This window comes from Anser brachyrhynchus (genome assembly GCF_964034855.1).
Source record: "Anser brachyrhynchus genome assembly, chromosome: 3".
In the NCBI taxonomy this organism is placed as follows: Eukaryota; Metazoa; Chordata; class Aves; order Anseriformes; family Anatidae; genus Anser; species Anser brachyrhynchus.
Window position 1 is genome coordinate 100,240,552 of NC_137696.1, and position 25,803 is coordinate 100,266,354.

The following is a 25,803-nucleotide window of genomic DNA, read 5'->3' on the forward strand; positions in this document are numbered from 1 at the left end:
AGCCCGGAGAAGATAAGGCTCCAGAGAGACCTTATAGTGGCCTTCCTAAAGCGGGCCTACAGGAAAGATGGGAAGAGACTCTTTGTCAGGGCGTGTAGTGGTAGGACAAAGAGAAATGGTTTTAAACTGAAAGAGATTTAGATTGTTTATACAGAAGAAATTATTTACTCAGCGGGTAGTGAGGCACTGTAACCAATTGCCCAGAGAGGCTGTGGATGCCCCCCAGTCCCTGGAATTGTTTTAAGGCCAAGGCTTTGAGCAACCTCATCTAGTGGAAGGCGTCCCTAGCCATGGCAGGGAATTGGAACTAGATGATCTTTCAGGTCCTTCCCGACAGAAACCATTCTATGATTCTACATCGGTACTATGAAACATCATCTTGTTTAGCCAGATTTATTGTGTGATTAGCTGTATGGTATGAACAAAAAATTGTTTGAAGATGGATGTTGTGCTCATTTCTGAGACTGTATGGCAGAAATTCAGAGTGTTATACTTTTCTGGGAGTACTTATATTTTGTTGTTAAACCTATCTTGTTAGTACAAATGGGTTAATTCTGTGTGATATGAAATGGAGGGGTGAACATTCTTCTGGAAAGCAAAGAGATATCTTCCTAAAAGAATTTGTTAAATTCCTTGTCCCTTGGTACAATCTGTTCCTCTCAGTGTTGCTCAGAAGTACTGTTGAGAGCTCTGGGGATAAATAAAGAGTTTCTTTCTATGGTTCTGATAGAGAGAACCATTAGTTTCTTTATATTCTCCTTCTTTTAATAATTTTACCAAGCTCTTCTCAAAAGGGCACAGGAACTCCTAAAGTATTTCTGGAGAGTGCTTTTGAAATAAAAAAGTTGTCTACACTGCTCTAGCCTCTAGGGGCATTTAATTTACCTGTTGCTAATTTAAGTCAAGCTAGCTGATTCAGAAATATGATGCTCCTGTATGAAGTACAGCTTTATTATTAACAAATTCTAAGTCACATAATGCCAAAGGGAGACAGTGGGCAGAGTTGTTTGTTCTGATCTTTTGAGCAGAAAAGAAGCAAGTGGAAAGGTGTGAAGGGGATAGAATAGGAAATTCTTCAGCTAGTTACTGTATGGGCTATAATATTGTACTAGATAAAATCTTTCAGAATAGCTTGAGGTGGGATGCTTAACATATTCAATTATTGCTCAAAAGAAGAAAAAAGTCCCTGGCTGAAACCTATGCAGATGATGAGCGCTCATGACTGGGATCACTGCTGAGTATGGTAGGAAATATCATCTCCGGGTCCTAGATGACTCTGACCCATATGTTGAAGATTGCTTCATAGACAAAGAGTGGGAGGAAGGAATTTGCCTTCTTCCCATGTGCTGTAACCTGGCAAGATGGAACAGGATGCTGCCTTCCACCCCCTCTCCATCCTTGCAGTGCCAGCTTGTGGGGAATTGTCTGCAGCAGCCGAGGAAGAATTTTCCAGAATTTTGAACATTGAGATTTCTGAGAATTTCCAAGTGCATAACAAACTTGTGTGGCCCTGACTGTTGTCATTGTTGTAATGGTAAACACCTCTGACGTGAGGGTAGGTCTCTTCTCAGTATCCTGGTGACTTGGAAATATTCTCCTATTGTACTATTAAATCCTCATTACTGAATGTCTGAAGATTAAACAAGTGGCCAGTAGTATGAATAGTCTGGAGTGAGAGAAAAGGGAAAGCAAAATTAGTGGAGGTAAATGGATATATCAGGGTGCAGGGACTCTTTCATAGGGAGAGGTGATATTTGTGGTTCTCCTAGATTGGTAGAGGGCAATCCCTCCCTAGCATCCCCAAGGTATAGCTCATTATAAGACAAGAATGTGGAACTATGTATCCAACTGGGAGTTATCACCTGAGAAAAATCCAGCACGAAGACATGTGATGACTTTAACACACATGAATACAAACACTGACCCTTCAAAAGCAAAAGACAAGAGCTGGAGATGCTTGTGAAAGGAGGAAGGCCACCACTACTTGTTAAACAAACACAGGCAATAAAAAGCCACTTTGAAAGTTTAGAGCTGGTGGAAGTCTGCTAAAAAGGCCCATATTGCCTTTGAGCACATAAGTTCCTTCTTGACCATCTCTGAGGTATTGTAATGGCCCATGGGCCAGCAACGTGCCCTTGTAGTCAAGAAGGCCAATGGCATCCTGTGCTGCATTAGGAATAGCATTGCCAGGAGGTCGAGGGAGGTGATCCTCTACTCAGCCCTGGTGAGGCCTCACCTGGAGTACTGTGTCCAGTTTTGGGCTCCCTAATACAAGAGAAATATGGAGCTACTGGAGTGAGTCCAATGAAGGGCTTCTAAAATGATTAAGGGACTGGAGCAACTCTCACATGAGGAAAGACTGAGGGAGCTGGGCCTGTATAATGGGATTTAACATCAAAAAATTATTTAATGTTTAAGGAAGGGAGAATAAAGTGCCAGAAGTCTACATGAAACCACTAGAACGGAACAAGATCTAAGTATAGGCTAGAGAGTTGCTGTGACTGGTACTGTGGACTGGAAACACAACCCTCAACCATTCTGTGATTATAATAATAGTTTTTAAAAAGTTTATTTTATCATTCCTGATGTCAAACTGGAAGACGTTTTGTAAACACCTCATGTTCAGGAATATGGCTGCATGTTCTGTGCATGTGGTGGGGAAGGTACAGTGTAGGTGTTGTGGCATGGTGTTCAATGAATAGCCAAACTTTGTCTCCTGGTTACTGAGCCCAGTTCTGCCCTCTGGGGCATCAGGGAAACAGGGCTGTCCAGGCCTGCTTTCCTTACCCTGTTTCATTTCCTCCTCCTGTCTGCTCTTCATCTCACTGCTCTTTTACCTTCACAGGCCCTAAAACTGAATAGCTCAGGAAAGCAAATGGCTTGGAGAAGAGCAGTGTGCCTTAGGGATGGAGGGTCATGCAGCTTAAGAGCAAGTGGCCTGAATGTTGTACTCAAGAGTGAGAAGGAGAGACCCTGGAAAGGGATTGCAGAGACACAGCAACATGGAGGTTGGGCCTGCTGAGATCGTCCAGCCTAGTCCTGCTTAAAGCAGACTTGGTGTAGGCTGGTTTGGGCCTTATTCAGTTCAGGTTTGAATGACCCCAAGGATGGAGAGTTTGCCACCTCTTCCAATGTTTTCCTTCCATCCAGCTGGCATTTCTTCTGTTCCAGCATGAGCCTGTTTCCACTTGTCTTTCCGCTGCTTGGCTCTGGGGAGAGCCTCTCTCCACCTCCCCTACGCCTTCCCTTTAGGTAGTTGCAGACTGCACTAAGATCTCCCCTCCTCCTTCTCTGTATTCAGACTGGAGAGAGAGAAAGCTACCCCAATTTTATTCCTATTTCTCATTTAGCCTCTCACAGCCCCAGAACAGTATTTACCAGGACTGCACGCAACTTCCCCATCCCTGCTTCCCATGCCCCAAGACTCCAACGGAGTCCCCCCAAGATCTTATTTTCCTATCATTTCGCTCTTAAAGACTTGTAGCTATGCAGCATTCTTCCCTGCTGCGTCCACACTGCCTACATTTGTTCAGCAAAGGACATTTAAATAAGGTCCTTTAAATAATTAGAAACAGGTTGATTAGCAGACAGTGAGGGATACACACGAACAGTGTATCCCTCATAATGCTTCTGAGATCGTCCCTAATAATCATTCTTTGTCAGAGGTATACTCTTTGTAGGTTACTTCAGAGATTATTTTTTTTTTGTTACTCTTCAGTAGATAATTGCCTCAATGTGTGCTGTTGCTACAGTGCTGGGGCAAAATAAACCAGTATGTTTGAGCGTGTGAAGTACAAGACTTGAGTGGAAACAGGGAATTATGGGATCTTACAATAGCAAGTATGTTAGAATACTATGCCCTCTTCTATGTCAACACCTCAGAAATATGATGTCAAAAACAGAGCTCAAAGGAAAATAATAGAAAGGAGAAGTCATTTGGAAAACAAGCATTGCAGTATGAACCTTATGAGAGTCAAGTATACGAAGGACAGGACTGAGTGGTGGCTTGGAGTGTGTATACATGTAGATAGAAGGAAGCAGGGGGACCTTTTAGTTTTGCTAAGAAAGTCATAAACAGAACTAGCAGATGGGGGTTCAGACAAATTCAATGTTGAAATATGGTGCAGTTTCTTAAGTGTTCAAAATACGGTGCCGTGCCTTAAAATCGAGGGTAGTTCAACAGTAGAAAAGGGGGGAGTGGGGAAAGGGGGGATGCGCTCTTCAGTCATTAAAACAAAGGTTAGATATATTTTCTAAAAAGCGCATTTTAATCCAGTTTATTGTAAAGTTTCTACAGCTTTATGCATATAGGGGTCAAACTAGGTCATAAAAATATCCTGGATGATCCTTTCCCTTTCCAAGATCACACAATGGCTTTGAGAAAGAAGATGAACTTTCACTTAACTGTATGGGTGTTAAAACAGCATTTCTCTACTAAATGTGTGTGCTTTGTGCAACTTAAAACAGCTTCTTGCTCAGGCACCCATCTGGGCTGTTGGGAAACACTGTTTTTTTGTGTTGTCAGAAAGTGATTTATGACATCTAGGGTGAGGTTTGTATGGTTTGTACTGAATGTTTTTTTCGTAATGCTATTTACCTGTATGAAACAAAGCTGAGAGCAGAGGGGGATACACAACAATTTCCTGGGAAGAGGCTACCCAGAAACACTGTTCATATAGGACTGGATGGCACTGGCCTTCCTTCCCCTGACCCTGCACCTTTGCAAAACCTTATTGGTGTGCATTTTCCATTCATTATTTATCCAACTCCGCAGCTTCTGTGTCCTCAGTTGTCTGGTGGACTGAAAGAAAGACATATGGTAAGGACCAGGAAGGAGTCTTAAACTTTATAAATGTAATCAAAATGATTATCTTCACATAACAGGCTGTAAAAGTCATCACATTTTAAAGAAAGTGAGCTTAAATATTTACTGGAGTATCTTTAGTCTTTTTGCAGGTGGAAGTTAGCTAAGCATGTAAACCTTGCATGTTTTAAGATTTGCCTGGGGTCATAGTGTATTTGGACCTGCAAGAGTTTATTAAAGCATCAAATTTTGGATATACTTGAAAGAATACATATTTATGTTATAAAGATGTTTCCTCTTTGAGCATGAATGTGCTAAATTTGTTTTCTTCCTCAAAAGAATGTTTAAAATGTAGAGGGTCTGACTTAGCTCCACTGAAGAGAACTGGAGTTATTTCAAGTTTTTTGCTAGTTCTAGAATTGCTACTATTTCCATTCCTTCAGCAATCACAGCCTCCTTTGGACGACTTGTCATTATTTTCAGTAAGAAAAAGGCTAGGCTAAAACAAACGAATGAAAACCCACTGTAGTTTAAGAACCAGAACTAGAAAAGCTAGAATTCTTTTTTGTCTGTTTAGCTCATATGATTCTTCTTGCTTTGATGTTTGTGAGTTTACATATTATTGGCAAAATGTTAAGATATAATAAAATGTTTTAAAGGCCAGTCTATTCCATGATACCTTTCTGTGTAGTCTAAAGGCTGTTGTACTAAGTTCAGTGGAATGAAAAGTCCTGAAAAGACAAAGATGTTGACAATGGCTTTCATTTAATAAAACAAAAAAATCAGGTTCTGAAGCTTGAGACATTAGCCAGCTTTTCCCATGGCTGTGGACTGCTATTAATAAAAAGACAAAACGGCAATTTGTTTTACCTTTAATGGAATGTTGCCAGAAATGAGGGAAAAGAGGGAAGACTGTGAAAGAATCAGAAAGGGCTAAGATTTCAAATAAAGTTTTGAAACCTTCAGCTAAAGCAGAGTTCTGTGTTGTCATTTTTACCCCTCCCACATTTGACGGTACTTCACATGACACAGAATGGAGTTAACTAGAAGATGACGAATAACCGTAATGGGTTGGATCTGTTGTGCTTGATGTTGGAATCCAAACCTGCTTGAGGGATAAACAAAACGAATAGGAGACGGAAAAGACAGGAAGACAGAAAATGTAACTCCTACTTCTGATGCTCTTACTTGAAAGAGACAGACAGGGCTCATAGACTTAATCTTTTCTTTGCATAGCAAGCTTGTTTTAAATCACCTGTTGCGTATTTCCTACTGCTGCTTCCTTGATTTCACTGAAAATGTTGCAGTCATCACATTGCAAAGAATGGGTCTTAACTAAGCCAACCCTAAGCTCTCTTTTTAGAAAGTAGAGAACAAAAACAAAAAGATGGCCAAAAAAAAAAAAAAGTATGGGGAAAAGGAAGGAGTGAGGCAGAAATGTTTCTCTGACATATCAGGACCCAGCTGAATTTGGCCGCAACGGCAATGTCTCTGAATCCTTTGCTGGCTTGCTTTTTGCAGACTTTGAGAACGTGGCAGTAGTGGATGAACAGTTCTGTGTATCTCTAGTTCTCTGGGTATAATCCTAATTAGTCTTTAAATTGCATTAGAAGTTCTTACTTGCATTGGTTCAGTTTTTATGTTACCATTATGCGTCTTTCTATCAACATTCATTACAGATTGTTGTACCTTTCTGTCAGACTTCAGCCAATTTCTCTGGTGGTTTCATTACCAAACTATTTATAATTTTGAGTTATTGCGCTATGTGCCCCAATGACTATTTTCCTTTCTTTATCAACACTTGTTGTTGGCCCAGTTAAGTTCTGCATTCCTCAGTGCAGACAGAATTGTCTCCTAGGCTATTGTTCCAGGATTAAATTGTCATTTGGATTAATTTTCTATTTATTTTTTTTTAAACATGCATATACATATGTACACTTAAAATTAGAAATTTTGGGTTTCCAGTAGGAGTAAGTTCAACTATTCCTTACACAGAATTTTATTATCATGTCTGACTTTAGTTTCAACTGTACAGTTTGAGTGTCAGATTTTATCCTATTGATTAGCTGTTTTGTTTCCTTTGGATCTGTCCAAGGAGGGAAAATTCTGTGGAATCTCAAGTTGCTTGATAAAGAGAGAGAAAACAGCATGGGCTTTCACAGGCAGGATGACATCATGATTTCCAGGGAGACCTCAAATTCATTTGTTGCAGCCAGGATGCTGAGCTGCCAGTGGTGGTTGCTTACATAAGTTGCCCATCCTATATTGTTTTCAATCAGTTGTGTATCAATCCAGCAGCTCAAGTGCTGTGGTAAAACTTCTTTTTTCTTTAACCCATAATAACTAATCGCTGTAACATGGCACAGCGTCATCTTGGAGTGGGAGCAAAGTGCAAAATGCCAGAAAGAAACTGGATTTAAAAATGCAACCCTTCTGTGATTTCAGATGTTGGAACATGAATACAAACTTTCTCTGCTGTAAACTGGAGGAGACTTTGTGATTGCTGTGCTGTGCTGAAGCATATGAGAAAGAACAGTCAGCCCCATCCCACTTAAGAGGACTGTTTAGCTTTCAGAAATATTTGTTTTTGCTTGGATTAAAATATGTATCAGTAGCATACGTTCACCTGTGGCATAGGTGAATGAAACATCAAACATAAACGTGAAATAGTTGTTAGTGCCTTTTTTGAGCCATGGGCAAGAAATCCAAAATAACATTTGAGCAGCAGCAAATGTTGAACAGATCGTGCTAGCGTGTGCTCGAGGGACCACAGAAGCATATGATGTGTGAGAATGCAGATGAGATGTGATGTTACTGTGGCACATTTGGTATTTCAGGAGATATCCCATGTGGGGGAAGAAAATGGAATAATTTTACAGTGTGGAGCTTGTGTGTTTGTGAGCCTTTTGTAGCTTTGGGAGTGCTAGTCGCCTTAAGGCTTGCAGAAGCCCTGCAGCAGTGCTTGGTGATGTGGGTGCACACCCACTTCACTCACCTTTCTGAATGGGCTGCTGCAGTTTATCCAACCTCTCCAATATTTGTTCACTTTCTGCAGGTGCTTGGACATTCACCTTCAGCTAACCAGGTCGCTTTGCCATTGTCACTGCACAGCTCCTTCTGCCTCAGCCGTGGACTTGATGTACTCAGCTGCAATAGGCTTTTTTTGTCTGCATCTCTCCTTGCTTCTTCTTTCATGTGTCTCTCCAGCTCTGCTTCTGTTCTTTAGTTTATTTACCAGGTAGGCTTTTCTACGGAGGGGGAACAAAGCAGTCACCTCGTACCTTTGTCACTATTGTAAAAAGAAAGATAGGTGGGAACCTGGGGAAGGGCCCAAATAAAATCTCCATTCACCTGTGTGTTAAGAGAGTCCATCCAATGCTTTCTGCTTGATTTCAGGATTAGGAAATAAAATGTTTCTGTGTACTATAACTGCATGTGTCTGCATAACAGCATTAATATAAATAAGTATAAATACTGCTTAGCCAGAAAAAAGCCGCTATACAACTACTTTTCATTCTTGTTGCACTAGAATTAACTATAATAACAATATAGAAAACTCATAGTATATATAATTTACACACATAATTCTCTTTCTTGACCCCCCTTAGTAAAAACTCATCTGAACTACTCTGTAATCAAGTATGAAGTGCTGTGGAACAGTCCTAGTATGAATGTAATTATACCAGTGATTGTACCAAAATAGTTCATTCCAACATAGAAAGAAATGGTATGGGAGTACTGATGTACTTTTTTTTACTGTAAGAGATTTTATCTATTGATGTACAGTCTTGCATTTACGTACATCTATTTACGTTTAAACTGAGCCTAAATTGTGGTAACAGCCTCACCCTCCCCAGGCAAAGCTGTTTTTCTTTTAATTGATTGTAAATATAATACCCTCATCAGTTGTGCACCCCCTCACCCCCCACCCACCCCAAAAAATAAATGAAGAGGAGCAATGTGGAAAATATGAATGCAGAATGGGACCGAAATCCAAGTGGAAATATATAGAGATTCAGATGTATTCTTTGTTAAAAAGTAACTGACTTGGAATGACCTAATTGACTGTTTGAATGCCTAGGACTAATAATATCAGGAATAAGAATAAACAGTTAAATAGAAATTGCCCCAGCATTTTATTTGTAAGACCCATGAATTTTGAAAACCCAGACTGTGTATAAAAAGAAGGTGATACAATACTGCATTACTTTTCCACATCATTTAATGCGTATAAATCAGGATTTTCAGGGCTTTTCTCTCGCTGTACAATTTCTATGTTATTACATAAGTTTTGGAAATACAAAAAATCTCCAGTATGTCCTTTTAATCATTTTTATTGTAATGTTTTAATCTTTGTACCTTTGTAGGCCAAACCTAACGATCCCTAGTTGAATTAAGAGATGTTTGTGCAGTGATGTAATACGAGAGAAGTGTTAATTTATACTTGGAAGATGAGATAATATACATAACCTTTAGTCTGATTATTTTCCTGGAATGCTGGAAAAGATTAAAATCATACCCTTCACGGCTTCTTTCTTAGACAGTAACTAGCAATGGGAAGAAGTGAAGAAAGGCATTACTCCTCTGTAACAGTTCTCGAGCAAGAAATCTTTATGTGGCAGGGAAGCCAGGGTTTCAGAGAAAGGAAATCTCTCTCTCTGTTACCCAGTTTGAATAGTGACAAAGCTGCACTGAAGAGCAAATATTTTTGATTCTGGAAGATTGCAAATTTCTCTAAATGGAAAGTTTTTTCAGAAGGTATTCCTAGAGTAAAGTGATATACTTATCTGGGCACTGGAAAGCTACTGTGGAAAGACTGCATCAGTAGGCTGCCTTTCAAGACAGAAGGTGTTGCTTTTAGGCACCTTAAATATAGAGTGGAAATCGTGCCTAACCTGCTTAGCCATCTAAATTTCCTGCTGAAAACTTAATTTCGATGTGAAATTCTTCTGCTGTGTATGCATACAGAAGATGCTGTTGTCTGAGCCTCCCTCTATGCGCTTTTGTGTAGTAAAGATGTTTTGAGAGCTGCATGCTTTTGCTTCTGCCATCCCAACACAGAGCAGAGGCCTTTTCATAAGATGTTTGGGATCGCTCTGTGCAAGACAGTCTGTTTTACACCAGGGGACTTGTTTTCACTCACTCTAAACATCCCTTTTGCTACCAAAGAGGCAAGGGAAAACAACATCAAAAAAAAACACAACAAGATAAAAAGCTTACAATGAAGAACAGAATGGTCATACTGAGTCACACTAAACGTCCACTCAGCCCAGTATCCTCTCTCAGTTAATGTCTGATAGGCCCTTGTGGCTTTGAATTAAACAGGTTTCTGGAGCTGGGAGATAGCCAAGGGCTTGCTTCTGCTGCCCTGTGCATCACTAGAATTGCGAAGCCTCTGGGGGTGGTACACAGTCCTCTTATGGTGGAAAAATGAAAGAGACGTGGGGGGGGGGATGCTTTGGAAAGCATGGTAATGTATATGATACTTCTCTACTAATACTCTCCCAGTGCCCAAACCTTTACTTCAGCCGGATGCGATGTCTGTGTATTTATTTAGCAGTCCTGTATAGAATTCTGTTTCATGGTCTCCCATATACTAAAACTGGTTTGGTATAATAAAGAGGTAGGAAGAAAAAATGATAAATATGTTTTCCTGGTTACATTTGGCAAAACCACAAATTTACTCGTGAACAGATGATTTGTAGAGACAGGCTAAAATTTTTATTTTAAATATTCTTTTCTGTTAAACAGATTAAAACAAATTTTTGTTCAAATTTTTCACTTAGTTCACTGTAATACATTGAGCTATGCCTGCCTACTGTTTGGCTCCCTGCAGGTGCAGAGAAGATAAGGAGCAAACAAGAATCAGTCCCTTGTCCCTCTGCCTGTGCAACGCTGGGGCTCGTTTAGCACCCCTCAGTGCTTCCCCACGCGGTCTGAGGCAGCTTCTAAGCTCCAGCAGCAGCAAGTTGGCACAAGGACCCTGACTTCTCCCAGCAGCTGATAGAGCTCTCTCCGGGCACAGAAGAAAGCGGGGACCACCTTTCAGAAAGGCAACTTGCTGTTTCTCTTCCAGAAGAGAAAGATGGAAAGGACATGATCAGCAGGGACTAATTTTGTCTTCTGGCAATGTCAGTGGAGAGGTCCTAGGCTGATATTAATGGTGGCCTCTCCATGGTAGCAGTGAGGCACTTTGGCAAGAATTTTCTGTAAGTGATTTCAAGTACAATTCTGTTGCCTGTGCTGTAATTACTGTGTTGACAAGACACAGAAGTTTGGTCTCTAGAGTTGTTGGTTTGGCATCTCTTTTGACTATTAAAAGTGCTGTGCTATATTATTATTTTCTTTAAATAAATTGAATGCTGGATAGTTCCTGGAATCCTCAATGGGTGGTTGCTTAAGTCTTGGGTTTATCCTTTTAATTTTGGTTTCTATTAGTAAGTCTGTTTTGGACTACCACGTACTTATTTGGCTTTGTACTTAATAATGAACTTCTCAAGTTCAGTATCTCATATTTTTCAGGTTTTGTTGTAAATGAAATACAGAAGGACTGTCACAAATAGATGGAAAATTTGATCCACTAAGGGAATACAATTTAATTCTGCAAATCAGATAAGCCTGTTTTGCAAATTATTTTAATGACTTTTTTTAAGAAATATTGTGAGTTGGAGAATGGTTTTCACCAAGAGAAATCTTCTTCTAATGTAATAGTTTAATTACTTTAATGTCTTTCAAGGTTAAAGACTTAACCTGAAGGCTGCTGTAGCATTCACCAGTGAAGAAAGGAAATTTCTTCAGTGTGAGAATTGAGATGTATATTATGCATGCCTTGTAATTCCCTCCCGTGCTTCCCACACCGATGCCTGATAGCTTGTGAAGCATTTGCAGCATTGTTTCTTTCATCAGTGGAGCAAGGAGGTCGGATATGCCCCACTTTTAGAGGCCATGGCTGCATGGTGAACAAAAGTTCTTGCTGTTTGGGTACATGGGGCTGAGGCCAGGAGGACCTTGTTAATGTTTTTGCTTTCTTGTTCTACTGTTTTTTTCTTTTCTTTTTCTTTTTTCTTTTTCTGCCGGGACTTTTGTTTTGCATAGGACAAGGACAAGGACATGTTTTGCGTAGGAGAAGGACAACTTGATGAGAGCTGAACAGCGGGATAGTATGAGGGCTGTGCCGTTAGGTTTTGCCTGTTTAAAATACATCCATGAATGAAAGGAGCAAGAAGGAGAACACAGAACTGAAAAAATCAGGGGAGAACATATTTCTGTTTGGTGTGTGACTGGGACACACCACAGCACATCTCCGAGAATTTTCCTTTCCTTACGTCTAGTTCCCCTGTAACATCCCTCATCTCCTATTTGCAGGGGTTTTGACAAGACCTTTCCCTCTGCTCCTAAACCAGACTCCCTGACCGTCCCTGTACACCAGAGCAGCCAGTAATTGCTGCTTTCACACATACCTCTTCCGTGGTGAAATGGTAGAGAGTCTGAAGGTCCTTCCTCAGGAGCACAGGAGCTGTGAGCAGGACTTCAGAGCTGCTCTTTTCTCTCCCACCAGGCCAGCTCTTCTCGTGGTGCTGAAGGCTCTGAGCATCTTCCTCTTTCCTGTAGCTTCTCTTGTTCCTGCTGAACCGGGGTCTTCATCTCTCAAGGCATCAGTGGGTAAATGTTTGGGGAGAGATAAGCAGAGATGAAAGGGGGCGTTGCAGTTTAAGGAAGGCATTAATGGCTTCTTCAGGGGTTTATGGAAGCGAGCAGCATCCTGGCATTCCTGTGCGACCCGAAATGCCTTCACTTGTGGCAGGGAGCACGTACAAGTTTTGTGTTGTGGGGAGTGTCTTGTTAAAATAATTTTGTAGATTTTGTGCTATTTTATTTTCAAAAAGAGGTGAAATATTAGCAGTCACTGTACTGTTTTTGGTCAAGATACATTGAAGTCCCTTCTTTTTTATTGCTGTAGTATCAGCTTCCTTTTGCATAAATTTTGTGTATTTTATGTAAGTAACCATTTAGACAACCACAGAGATGACAAATAACAGAAATTTGTTATTGTACTGTTGTGATACTCAATCTTCTTTTTCAAAGCTGTTCCATAGTATTTTTTTAGACTTTTTTCTGTTGGGATATTGGTGGAAGGAATCTGTGGGATTCTGTAGTTCTTTGGGGCCAACATTGTGTTGTTTTGATACGTATTAATGCAAAGTAGTCTGTTTTTTGGTGTTGTTTTTTTTTTTTAATTTCAGTTATAGGCTAATAGTTTCTGATAAAGAATACAGTTGTGCTTCTTAGTGACCTGCTAGTCAAATTCCCACACAGATTTCATTTCATATGTTCTTTTTTGGTATTGCTCAATTTGGTACGTCTTACCCTTCGGTAAACATGTGCTGCTGAAAAGGCTGAAAGTGATTTTAAAATTATGAAACTTACAAATCATCAAGTCTGAAAAATGCAAATTGTCCACTTACACTATAGTAGGCATGTAATACGTGAGAAAATCTTAGTATTTATACATGCAATTCATAGTTTAAACAGATCCTTTTTCCAATAGCTGGGACAAGGAATTGCTACTTAGTCTATTTAAATGAAGTTGACATCCCAGTATTTGTGTAGCATCATTGGAGCAGTGCATCGTATATCCTATCCCATAGATCACAAAGTACATCTGGTTTCTCGCTCATTCTATCGTAAGGTAATATGAAAAACAAAGTATGGTGTTACATTGTAATTATCCATGATCTGAATGTGATATTTAATAGCATAATCATGTTTTTTGCATTATTAATTTTTGGGGGGTTATACTAGGTATCAGTTGCATTTCCTGGTAATTGATTTTGTACATTCCCTGAGATTGTGGATATTTTTTTATCTTAATGGAATGAATGGTTTATAAGCAGTGGGAAAAGCAAAGAAGCTGACTAAAAATCCAGATGATTACTTATTTCAATTTACTTATTTCTTCTCCTAAGAGGCACTTGCATTAGGTATGCTGAATTTTGTTTTGGTGTATATTTGGAGAACAGTATTTTCCAGCATACAGAAGTTTCAGAACACACCTTTTTACTAGTAATATGGTAGACACCTTGCCTACCCTGAAGAGTTCAAAATTAAAGATTGGCTATACAAAAAGAGCAAATGCGAGCAACTTTCATCCTCCCTCCAATATAATGACGTTTAATTTTGCTGTGTAATAAATATTTTCACATATATTTGTCTGCTTAGATAAAAGCGTACGTCAGTTTGATGTAGGCATAAGTAAATGCTTATGACTAGAAGAAAAAGATGTGAAAAGGGAAGGGAATATACTTAGAAAAAAATCGTTTTGCATTGAAGGATGAGACGATGATATAAAAGATTCATTAATTTTTTTTCTTCCTCTGAGATAATATATCACTAACAGTACTCCAGAAATGTATCTTTTCCTATTATGATTTTTTATGCAATAAATAATAATAATAATAAGTAAAAAATGTGACTTAATTTAGGTAAATATGTTAAAGAATACTTATGACAGCAACATGAGACCAAAATTGCGGGTTTGCTTTTTTTGAACTATGTTCTTTTGGAGGTGTCATTCACAGACCATGATAACAAAGGAGATGATATAAACCAAATTAAAACAATATAAAGTTGAAGATGCATATCATTTATATAACCCTGAGGTTTATGGGACACAGTTGATGGGGGTTGGTGTTTGCTGGGCCCCTGACTTCTGGTGGCAGACCCAGCTCCAGGGTGGAGGAGTCAGAGGTGTGCTGGACTCCCTGATGCAGGCAGGTGCATGTGTTGAGACTGCAGTAACTTCCCCACAGCAGTACCTGGTACGTAAACACTTGCCATATATTGGAGCAGGAGCTGTCAAGACTTTGGATAATGGCATCAGAGGGCGATAGCAGGTGGGTAAGTGTAGCTGTTACCGATCATATAACCTACTCATGTATGTACCTAGCAAGAGGAATATACATACAATATATATATGCATGTGCCTTGGTGAAAACTGAGCTTCCACAAACTCCATTTTGGGCTTGCGTGCCTGACTGATGCTTTTTGGGTCTGAGGTCCATTGCAGGTTGGCTTCACAACTGAGCCTGCAGATTCGTTTCAAAGCTGTTCCTCATGCACAGGTTTTAAAACAAATAAATTTGGATTTATTTATTTTTGTAATATAATGGCACTGTTTTTTCTCTTTATTTCTTCCCTTTCCAGTTTAATCTCAAGATTTTGAAAATACAATACACATGGCACAGATCGTAAAACTTTTTCAGACACTGTTAATTCTGATACTTCATGATTACATCTCAGCTGAAGATGGAGAAACAAGAGCAAGTAAGTCTTAATTTTTGTATTTCAGGTAAAGGCAATTCCAAAGCATTCCTTATATTTATAATATCCATGTTCAGGTCCACGTGCACAGAATACAGAATATATGGTGGATATTTCAGCAAAGCACTGGGTCCAATGCTAACCAAAGTCCCTTCCAGCCTAAACTACTCTGTGATTTGTGTCCCTGGACCTGGCTATTTATCTTCTCTCTTGTACTCTGAAGAGTGACACTGTGCTCACCACTTGAAACTTCTCCCAGTGTCTCTTTTCTTTGCCATCACCTGCGCTGCAAAAGCATCTGGCTGTGGCCACTTGCTTTCAAGGAAGGTGAAGTCTTGACAAGAAGTTTCTGTAGACATAAGTCAGGACAAGGCAAAACTCTTCTTCATAGCGTGGAGCTCCAGCCTTTCATGAAACAGAAGGCACAGTTATACACAGCAACTCCCATGACCCCACATACCATGGGATCAGATTAATCTCTCCTGATTTGGGCCATCTCTTTGGTACCTTGTGTATCCATTATCTCAGATCCTTTCACAGTGGATGGGAGGTAGCTCTCCCCTCCAGAAAGTTATTCCCTCCATCTGAGGATGCGCATGTAAAATAGATAGCACTGACATACAGAAACACTTGTGTCTGTCTGTGGCCTGTAGTTGGCAATTTGGTTTGAAAGCTCCGTTTATGAGTGGCTACAGCTAGAGGTGCTGAATCCATGCCACATCATCATGCAGTTATGATGACATTTCTAAGGAGAGTGCATTGTATTTGCTAAATTAATAGGTGATTTTGTGTTCTGGAGTTTGACTTCTTCACTGATCATTTTTCTTATAATCAGAATATACTATGAGCAACATGCAGTCGAAACTCAGGACTTTGTAGTAACTAGTTTTGTAAGTGCCAAGTAATAGTGTCAGAAGTGCATTAGAACATATTTGCAGAAGGAGTGGATATTACTACTGAATTCTGCAGTATGTAGACTATAGCATTCCTCTTCAGTGTGTTTGATTTGTGTTGTGGTTTAGCCCCAGCAGGCAGCTCAGCCCCATACAGATGCTCATTCACTCTCCCCAGGTGGGATGGGGGAGAGAATTGGAAAGGTAAAAGTGTGAGAATTCATGGGTTGAGACAAAGTTCACTAGGTAAAGCAAAAGCTGTGCACACAAGCAAAGCAAACCAAGGAGTTCATTCGCTACTTCCATCAGCAGGCAGGTGTTGAGCCACTTCCAGGAGAGCAGGGCCTATCACGTCATAGTTCCTTGGGAGGACAAATGTCATCACTCCAGACGTCCCTCTCTTTCTTTCCACCAGCTGTTATTGCTGAGCATGACACCACATGGTGTGGGACATCCCTTTGGCCAGCCTGGGCCAGCTGTCCTGGCTGTGTCCCCTCCCAGCTCCTCGTGCACCCCAGCCTCCCCGCTGGCAGGGCAGCACCAGGAGCTGAAAAGTCCTTGGCTTTGTGTGTGCACTGCTCTGCAACGACTAAAAGCATTGATGTGTTATCTCCACTATTTTCATCAGAAATCCAAAACACAGCTCTGTGCGAGCCTCTACGAAGAAAATTAACTCTATCCCAGACAAACCCATGACATTTTGCTAACAAAAATGAGTTCTTATATTGACCAATCTCTGTAGACAAAGAGATATGGGAAAAAAAAAAGTATTCCTCTCTGCTGATTGCATGAAATACAATTGGCAGCTAAGGAACTGAATTCCAGAATATTTCGTAGTTGTTTCTGGTGATAATGTAAAAAACAGAAAATGGTATGGTTTTCAGATATGAAGTTGGATCCGTTTGATTTACGGAAACAATCTTGTTTTATCTAACAAAGTCAGCTGATTTTTTTTAATGGAATGTATTTATTGATATAGATTCTAATACAAACACTATTAAAATGGAAAAAAAATTTCCTGTGGAAGAGAAGAGTGGATGAGTTCACTAAAATATTTGTTTGATATGTGTTCTTTTTAGGCTGCAGAACTGCTCCGGCTGATTTAGTCTTTATCTTAGATGGCTCTTACAGTGTTGGCCCAGAAAACTTTGAAATAATCAAAAGATGGCTTGTCAATATTACAAGAAATTTTGACATAGGACCAAAGTTTATCCAAGTTGGAGTTGTCCAGTACAGTGATTACCCTGTACTTGAAATCCCCCTGGGAACACATGAATCCACTGAAAACCTCATCAGGGAAATGGAATCCATACACTACTTGGGAGGAAATACAAGAACAGGAAGAGCTATTCAATTTGCCTATGACCATCTTTTTGCAAAATCTTCAAGATTTTTAACAAAAATAGCTGTTGTTCTCACCGATGGAAAGTCCCAAGATGAAGTCAAAGATATAGCAGCAGAAGCAAGGAAAAATAAAATCACTCTGTTTGCAATTGGTGTTGGCTCAGAAATTGAAGAGGATGAACTTAAAGCTATTGCTAACAAGCCTTCATCAACTTATGTATTTTATGTTGAAGATTATATTGCAATATCCAGAATTAAAGAAGTTATAAAGCAGAAACTCTGTGAAGGTGAGTGATCATAAAATGTTTTAGAAGGTGTGCAGAATGGACTTCTGTACCCATTTTCCTTTAGTTCACAAGCAGAATTCATGATTAGTGTAGTCTAAGGCACTTGATAACCTATACTATGATCTTGCTTCATTTTGATATTGTTTGCCAAAATCCCTCCCAAAATGTTATTTTCTCCATTAAACAAAGAGATATACTTCAGAAAGATGCAGTATGTTAGCACAGTATGTGTTTAATTTCACTATGTGGGATTTTGCCCTAAGCACCAAATTTTTTGCATTGATAGAGTTTAGAAACCCTAAAATAGTTGAGCAATTCTCAGAGTGCTGAGACCACAGGGCTTACTTTATCCCTTTTCCTAGGTTCAGTTGATACTAATCTACAATTCAGCATTTCTTCTTGACAGTTGAGAGGATAGCCTATTATTACAAACAGGAGTTCTTCCTCTAGCATGTGTTGAAAAACCCAGAAGAGAGACTTGGCAAAAGTGCCTGGAATTGTAGCAAGCTGTTATGATCTTTTTAAAAAAGGATTTTATAAAAGAATTAGCCAAGACCAACATTGTAAAATAACTTTTCAGTTTTAGAATGCTAGCAGCGTTATTGCATTGAGTTTTCTGATAACTTTGTAAAACAACGGCTTTCCTGAATATAAAAAAAAGCTTGCAAATGTCTTCTAAAATATATTACTCAGAAGGGCTGTATTATACAATGAGTATGCATCACTGCTATGTTGTACGTTTTATTACCAATAATTGATGGAAGTCGTATTTCAGTTGTACCGTATTTCTGCACTTAATAAGAGTGAAAAACAAGTTTTCATTTTTTCTCACTGAGAGTATTGACTTCCCTGAAAAAAATATGGTCATATTTATGTTGAGGTTAATAGTGTTTATTTCTTGATAAAATTATGAAAATCATAATAATTCCATGTGGCTGATGTAAAGTAAGGTAAAGTCTGTCAAAAAATTAAATCAGCTAAGTGCAGCTAAATTCTTTAATAAAACTTCATACAGGGACAAATTCCCCAAAATAAACACAATATTTTCTTTAAATAAACTTCAGAAAAAGTGACATATTTCATCGAGATGTATTTCCTGCTTTCAGGAGTAAGTTTAGGGACATGGTTTAGCAGTGGACTTATAAGTTAGGTGGATGGTTCGACTTGATGATTTTAAAGATCTTTTCCAACCTCAGTTATTCTATTATTTTATGTTTACTAATATCCTTTAAAATTCAAGTGAGACATTTGACTCAACTCTTACATGCAAAATACTGTTTCCTTTTACTTGTTTTAAGTGTTTTACTATTTTATTTCAAGTGCCCCTTTGCTTCCATGCCCTTACGTCACACTCTTCCCTCACAATAGCATTCAGAGATACCTCATGGGAATAGTGATCACTGCCAGCTTTGTTTCTAACTGCAATGTTTTTAACAGGTGAACTCAAAGTCTAGTAAACTGGAAATTTTATATCTGAGTGGTAGATTATTTTATTTCTGTTGTTAAGATTTGATTCTGGGAGAGGAAGTATACCCCTTACTCCATAAGGGTAAAGCAGCAATGATTTGACTGTGATCAGCCACATGAAACTTCCTCAAAGTTAAATTCTGACTTAATCATCTGCGTTGTAATGTTTAAAAAAAATACTTGCCTTTACTCTTTGGAGTTTTTATGTTTGTTATTTAATGAACGTAGATACAAGAGCATAGGGGCAGTGTTTGTTTTTTGGAAAAAGAAGGCTAAAGTTTTGTGGCTTATGTAGCAAGTAGAGCTGATATGAATTGTCTTGCGGATGGAGGGCTGTTGTGCATCTTTTGGGAACTTCAGTGTTTGTTTTAGAGTAGGCAGTGTGAAAACAGCTGCTGAACATGTCTTCCAGAAAGATGAACAAGGAACTCCTGACAAAACTGAAAGATAAGCAGGAGGCTTACAGGAGGTGGAAGCAGGGGCAAGCCACTTGGGATGAATATGGAAATGTCTGTCAGAACGTGCAGAAATTCAACAAGGAAGGCCAACGCCAATTTGAAATTAAATCTGGCTAGGGATGTCAAGGACAGCAAGAAGGGCTTGTTCAAATACATCAGCAACAAAAGCAGGAAAATGTGGCTCCCCTAATGAATGGAGTAGGGACTCTGGCAACAGAGGATGCGGAGAAGGTAGAGGTGCTGAATGCCTTCTTTGCTTCAGTCTTTGCTGAGAAGGCCAGCCCTCAGGAATACCTAACCCAGGAGACCAGGGAGAGAAGGTCTGGATGAAGGAGGACTTTCCCTTGGTCGAGGAGGATCAGATTAGAGATCATTTAGGCAAGCCTGACATTCACAAATCCGTGGGCCTTGATGGGATGCATCCATGAGTGCTGAGAGAGCTGGTGGTATCATTGCTAGGTATCATTACTTGATCATCTTTGAAAGGTCGTGGCAATCAGGAGAGGTGCCTGAGGACTAGAAGAAAGCAAATGCCTCTACAGTCTTCAAAAAGGGCAAGAGGGAGGACACAGGGAAGTACATGCCAGTCAGCCTTACCTCACTCCCTGGATGGAACAGATCATCCTGGAGGCCATCTCTAAACGTGTGGAAGACAAGAAGGTGATCAGGAGTAGTCAACATGGATTCACCAAAGGGAAATCATGCTTAACCAACCTGATTGCTATGGTGGAATAACTGACTGGATAGATGAAGGGAAAGCAGTGGATGTTGTTTGCCTGGACTTCAGCAAGGCTTTTGATCCTGTTTCGTGTTTTCCATGATCATGTTTCCCGTGATCTCACAGGCAAGCTCAGGAAGTGTGGGCTGGATGAGTGGAAAGTGAGGTGGATTGAGAACTGGATGAATGGCAGGACTGAGAGGGTGGTGTTTAGTGGCACAGAGTCTAGTTGGAGATCTGTAGCTATTGGTGTCCCCTGTAGGTCAATAGGTCCAGTATTATTTAACTAATTCGTCCATGACTTGGATGAAGGGATAGAGTGCCTCCTCACTGAGTTTGCTGGTGATACAAAACTGGAAGGACTGGCTGACACCCCAGGGTGCTCTGCTGCCATTCAGAAGGGTCTCGACAGGCTGGAGAGATGGGCAAAGAGGAACATCTTGAAATTCAACAAAAGCAAGTGCCAGGTCCCACACCTGGGGAGGAATAACCCCGCATATCACTAAAGGCTGGGCCTGACCTGCTGGAAAGTAGCTCTGTGGAGAAGGACCTGGAAGTCAGGGTGGACAACAAGTTGACCATGAGCCAGCAATGTACCATTGTAGCCAAGAAGGCCAATGGTATCCTGTGCTGCATTAGAAAGAGCACTGCCAGCAGGTTGAGGGAGGTGATCCTCCCTGTCTACTCAGGTAAGGCTTCACTGGGAGTACTGTGTCCAGTTCTGGGCTCCTCAGTACAGGACAAATGTGGAGCTCCTGGAGTGAGTCCAGTGAAGTGCTGCTAAGATGATTAAGGGAGTGGAGCATCTCACATGAGGAAAGGTTGAGGGAGCTGGGTCTGTTCAGCCTGGAGAAGAGGAGGCTTGTGTTTTGAGATGAGTAAGAAGGAAAGTTGAGTTGGACATTGTATTTTTTTCCTTGTAGCATTCAGAAGGTAGACATTTTAGTTCCCTTAATGTAGGCAAGGAATTCTTCCTTGTTCTTGGATGATGTTCTTGAATGTTCTTGGAATTCTTCTTGTAGAACCAGACAAATAACTTGTAATATATTTTTAATTTGGGAGTCAGGTGACATTTTGCTTTGAGGAGGAAAAGAAAACCAAGGGGAATGTATGCAGCTTCTTGCTGCTGCCCCAAGTACTTGTGGCATGTCCCCTTAGTGTGAATTGTCCTTTCCCATGAACAGGGTAGCTTCTGACTGCCCTTAAGTTGACTAAAAAGAGAAGACATGCAGTGTTGCTCATATTATAAAGTGAAGCCAGTCTAGACCTTTGAACTGATAATTCCCTGGCACTGAAACATGACTTCTCCAGCCCACGGCTGGTCCAGAAGGAGTTGAGAGAACTCTCCACCCCTTCTTTGAAATGCGTTCCTAAGTTCTTTCCTTTCTATGAACGGATGCTTTTCTGAAGAAACAATGGAAAATGATGAAAACTTAAATAATTTAGCATAATTTTAATAAAATGAAACATTTGCTTTCTTTTAATTGATTTAGTTTAGTAAAAATACTGGCCTTAGCATTACATTTCACTTTGCTATCTTGCACTTTTTTTTTAAACATTTTAGTCCACTGCCTAAGATTATTTTTGTGTAAAAAGAATTAAACAAAGATAACATCCAGCCAACTTTTGTTTCCACAGAAAGTATACCACACAATATTTCTGTAGTGAGAATAGCTTCAAGCAGATTCCAGTGTAAGAAAATAGATTGGTGAAATTTTGATTGAAAAATGAAAAAAATAGTTGTTAATAAAGAGGGATGCTGAATTAATCTAAACTGTTAGTGTACCATAGAAATTAACATCTGTAATTTTGTAGCATTCTGAAACCATGTATTTTTAGAAATTAAATCTAGTATTATTTTTAGTCAAATATTGTAATACCTTTTACTACAATTAGTTACAAATCAAAATAGAAATATGTAGTTGCAGTAAAATATGGCATCTCAGTATTCTCACTTTATGTCTCAGAGGATACTGCATGTCATTTCTCTCTTGTTATACTTAACTGGCGGTTCTCAGTTCTCCTTTATTTCTTGAAAGGCAGCTACAAAAGACATTAGGTAAGTGAGAGGGTATCTTTTGAAAGTTTTAAATCCTATTTTTATCTATATGTTCATTTATTACTTTGCAGAATCTGTTTGTCCAACAAGAATTCCAGTGGCAGCTCGAGATGAAAAAGGATTTGATATCCTTCTAGGACTAGGTGTGAAGAAAAAGGTTAAAAAGAGAATTCAAATACCAACTACTAATGCCAAAGCTTATGAAGTAACCTCCCGTGTTGACCTGTCAGAATTGACAAGGTATATACATTTATAGGTCTAAAATTTAAAAGATTTTGTTTGTTTGATTGTTTAAAGTGAGAGAGACTTGTTCTAAGATTTTGTTTTGGTTTAACCCGGTCGGCAGCTAAACACCACACAGCCGTTCGCTCACCCTTCCCCCTCCCTCTCTGGGATGGGGGAGAGAAACGGGAAAGTGAAGCCTGTGAGCTGAGATAAAGACAGTTTATTAAGACAGGAAAATAATAATAACAATAATAATAATAATAGTGATAATGGTAATAGTATTAACAATAATAATGTGTAAGAAAACAAGTGATGCACAATGCAATTGCTCACCACCCGCTGACCGATGCCCAGCCTATCCCCGAGCAGCCGGCCCCCCCACCCCGGCCAGCCACCCCTATATATTGTTTAGCATGACGTCAGATGGTATGGAATACCCCTTTGGCCAGTTTGGGTCAGCTGTCCTGGGTCTGTCCCCTCCCAGCTCCTGCTGCACCCCCAGCCTGCTCGCTGGCAGGACCGAGCGAGAAGCCGAAAAGTCCTTGGCCTGGTGTAAGCACTGCTCTGCAACAATTAAAACATCAGCATGTTATCAGCGCTCTTCTCATCCTAATCCAAAACATAGCACCCTACCAGCTACTAGGAGGAAAACTAACTCTGTCCTAACTGAAACCAGGACAGATTTATATTGAATGTTCAAGCGTTGTCCTTTTTTTTCCACTTCCCCCTTATTTAGGAATGTGTTTCCAGAAGGTCTGCCTCCATCCTATGTGTTTGTTTCTACTCAAAGATTTAAAGTAAAAAAGACATGGGATTTGTGGAGAATTCTAAGCCTGGATAAGAGACCACAGATAGCAGTCACTATTAATGGAGAAGAGAAAACATTATCATTCACTACAACGAGTTTAATAAATGGCACACAGGTTATTACTTTTGCTGCACCTCGTGTAAAGGTAAGAAATAGGTAGGCATCATGTTGGAATACTCATTTAAATACACATTTTTCCTTTGCCCTTCATGTTTTTTAACAATGCATGATCTTATTCTTGGCTGCTTAGATGTTTAAAAATAGATGGTGAGTACTTCATCCATGTTTCCTGAGAGTCCACAGTGGTCATCAGTGCAAATGCTTTGTAGGTGCTTTCTACTCAGCAGTTTCCAGCAGGTAATTGTGAAAATCACAGAGAACGTTTTGCACGCAGCACTTTGCCTAACATATGCTGGAAAGTATTTTCTGTGTTTGATGTAGAGGCTAGAAAATTGGAATAACAATAGACGATTTTTAGAGAGAGTGTTTGTTAAGTATCTAAATTCCCTTGAAAATGCGTAATGAAAGTTGCTATTTTCTTCTCCAGAAGAGCAGCATACAAAATAAGTTCCGCCTAGATTTGTCTAGTTCTCTGTTGAGTAAAAGTTCCTTTCAGCTGCTTATTTTTCTCACTAAATGGATTCTTCTCTTTGTGTAAACCATCTCCTAGTGTAATCTGAAGATTGCCTTTTCAGTCTTTTTCAATTTCCAGCGAAGCACTCAACTCTGTAAGAAAGATGATCTAAGTTCCTGTGAAAGACATTGAATGTCTCTGCATGTGTGTTTGTACCAGTATAGGAATACACAGCCTAGGGATTCCCATACCTGTCTCGGGGAGTGTTTATTAATTTGAGAGAGAGGGACACTTCAGCAAAAAAAGTGGGAAAGGTTTTACTGATGGAGCACTTAGTGGCCAAGGGGGTTCTAATTTTCTGGGAAGTGGCGGCCTGCATTTGAAACCTTCCTCCAAATGAGGCTGAGGCTGAAGGAGTTTGATATATAAGTACTCTGAGAAAGAAGGTCTACTTTCCAAGAGAAGGTCTTAACTACCAGGCTTTTGTTGGCAAGGAGTATTTTATTCTGTTATTAAATGGAGAATTTTGCTTTTTTCTTTCTAAATTTCCTCTGCCTTTTTATAACTATTTGTAGGTGAAATATATACATTTTAAAGAAGCAAAGTGTTACATTTGTTTTACTGGAAATTGCTGGAAATTTCATTTTTAAGTCAATCTGAAATATTTTAAGTGTTTTGGGGATCTACAAGGAAAAATCGATTTTATTCCTGCAGTCCCAGGTATCCATGAACTGCAAAGACAACTTTTTTTTATTTCTTCTGTTTTTCTCTATGCTTATATTTGCTATTATGGAGGACAATAATTTTATACCTTTTTTAGATCTGCACATCTCTAAACACACTATAAATATCACTGCATTATTAACAACCCTTTTTTAAATGATTATTTATCGTGTTACCGTGGAAAATGGAAATGTTTTATGTTGTGATTTGTTGTTTATTTTATTTCGTAATGAGAGCCGTTTCAAGTAAAATCCGAATCTACAAATGAAAGTACAGTGGAAACAGAGATGCTGTCTAAGTGTGTATATGTTTTCAAGTACCAGTTTGTTTTTACCATGATTTAAGATCTGAAGTGTTTGAGATGTTATATCTGTTATACTGCTGGAAAAAAAGGTCTCTGATTTCATATTTATAAGAAATACGTTTCAGCATGTTCAGGGGCAGACTGAAAAAATCTATGTGAATTAAAAATAATTCTGAAGCATAGACTTACTTATTAGCAAATATCATTTTCGCAATTATATTATTACTTGGCTACAACTGTTTTGCCTGTACAGTTATAATTTTTTTGTGTGTGACAAAACCAGGAACATTGATCATCTCAACCATTGACAGGTAGTTTCAGTGTTGAAAAGAAGTTTTATTGTAATGTAAATTAAAGACATTTTGTTTTAAACATTTCCTTTTTTTTTTTTCACTTTTCTTAGACATTGTTTGATGAAGGCTGGCATCAAGTTCGTCTCTTAGTAACAGAAGACTTTGTAACTTTGTATATAGATGACCAAGAAATTGAAACAAAGCCATTACATCCCGTTTTAGGTATTTACATCAGTGGACTAACCCAAATAGGAAAGTATTCTGGAAAGGAGGAAACTGTACAGGTATGTTTATGTTAAAAACACAGTAATTTAAATATCAGGCTAATTTAGAAGTTCTGCTGTAGGTTAACATTTCATTGCTACTTTCTCTTTTCCTGAACGTACTCTTCTAATTTACTCTAGGTTGAAATATAATATATTAAATTTTAGTAGTTAAGAGGGAACATAAACTGTCATAAGGACCCAGCACAACTGGTGTATCCTGTGCGATGGGTACTTACTTGGTCTCACTGACTTCAGTGGGT

General features: G+C 39.3%; 1 protein-coding gene across 1 annotated transcript in view; it reads left to right on the top strand.

Moving 5' to 3' along the window:
• The window catches only part of COL21A1 (collagen type XXI alpha 1 chain), a 138,273-nt gene that overhangs the window by 37,821 nt on the left and 74,649 nt on the right, over nt 1-25,803 (top strand). The window contains exons 3-7 of the mRNA XM_080586506.1: nt 15,008-15,127; nt 17,097-17,648; nt 22,422-22,590; nt 23,312-23,528; nt 25,388-25,561. Of these exons, the coding sequence (XP_080442632.1) occupies nt 15,040-15,127; nt 17,097-17,648; nt 22,422-22,590; nt 23,312-23,528; nt 25,388-25,561 (1,200 nt within the window). The 5' untranslated portion in view covers nt 15,008-15,039. The remainder of the gene's footprint in view (nt 1-15,007; nt 15,128-17,096; nt 17,649-22,421; nt 22,591-23,311; nt 23,529-25,387; nt 25,562-25,803) is intronic.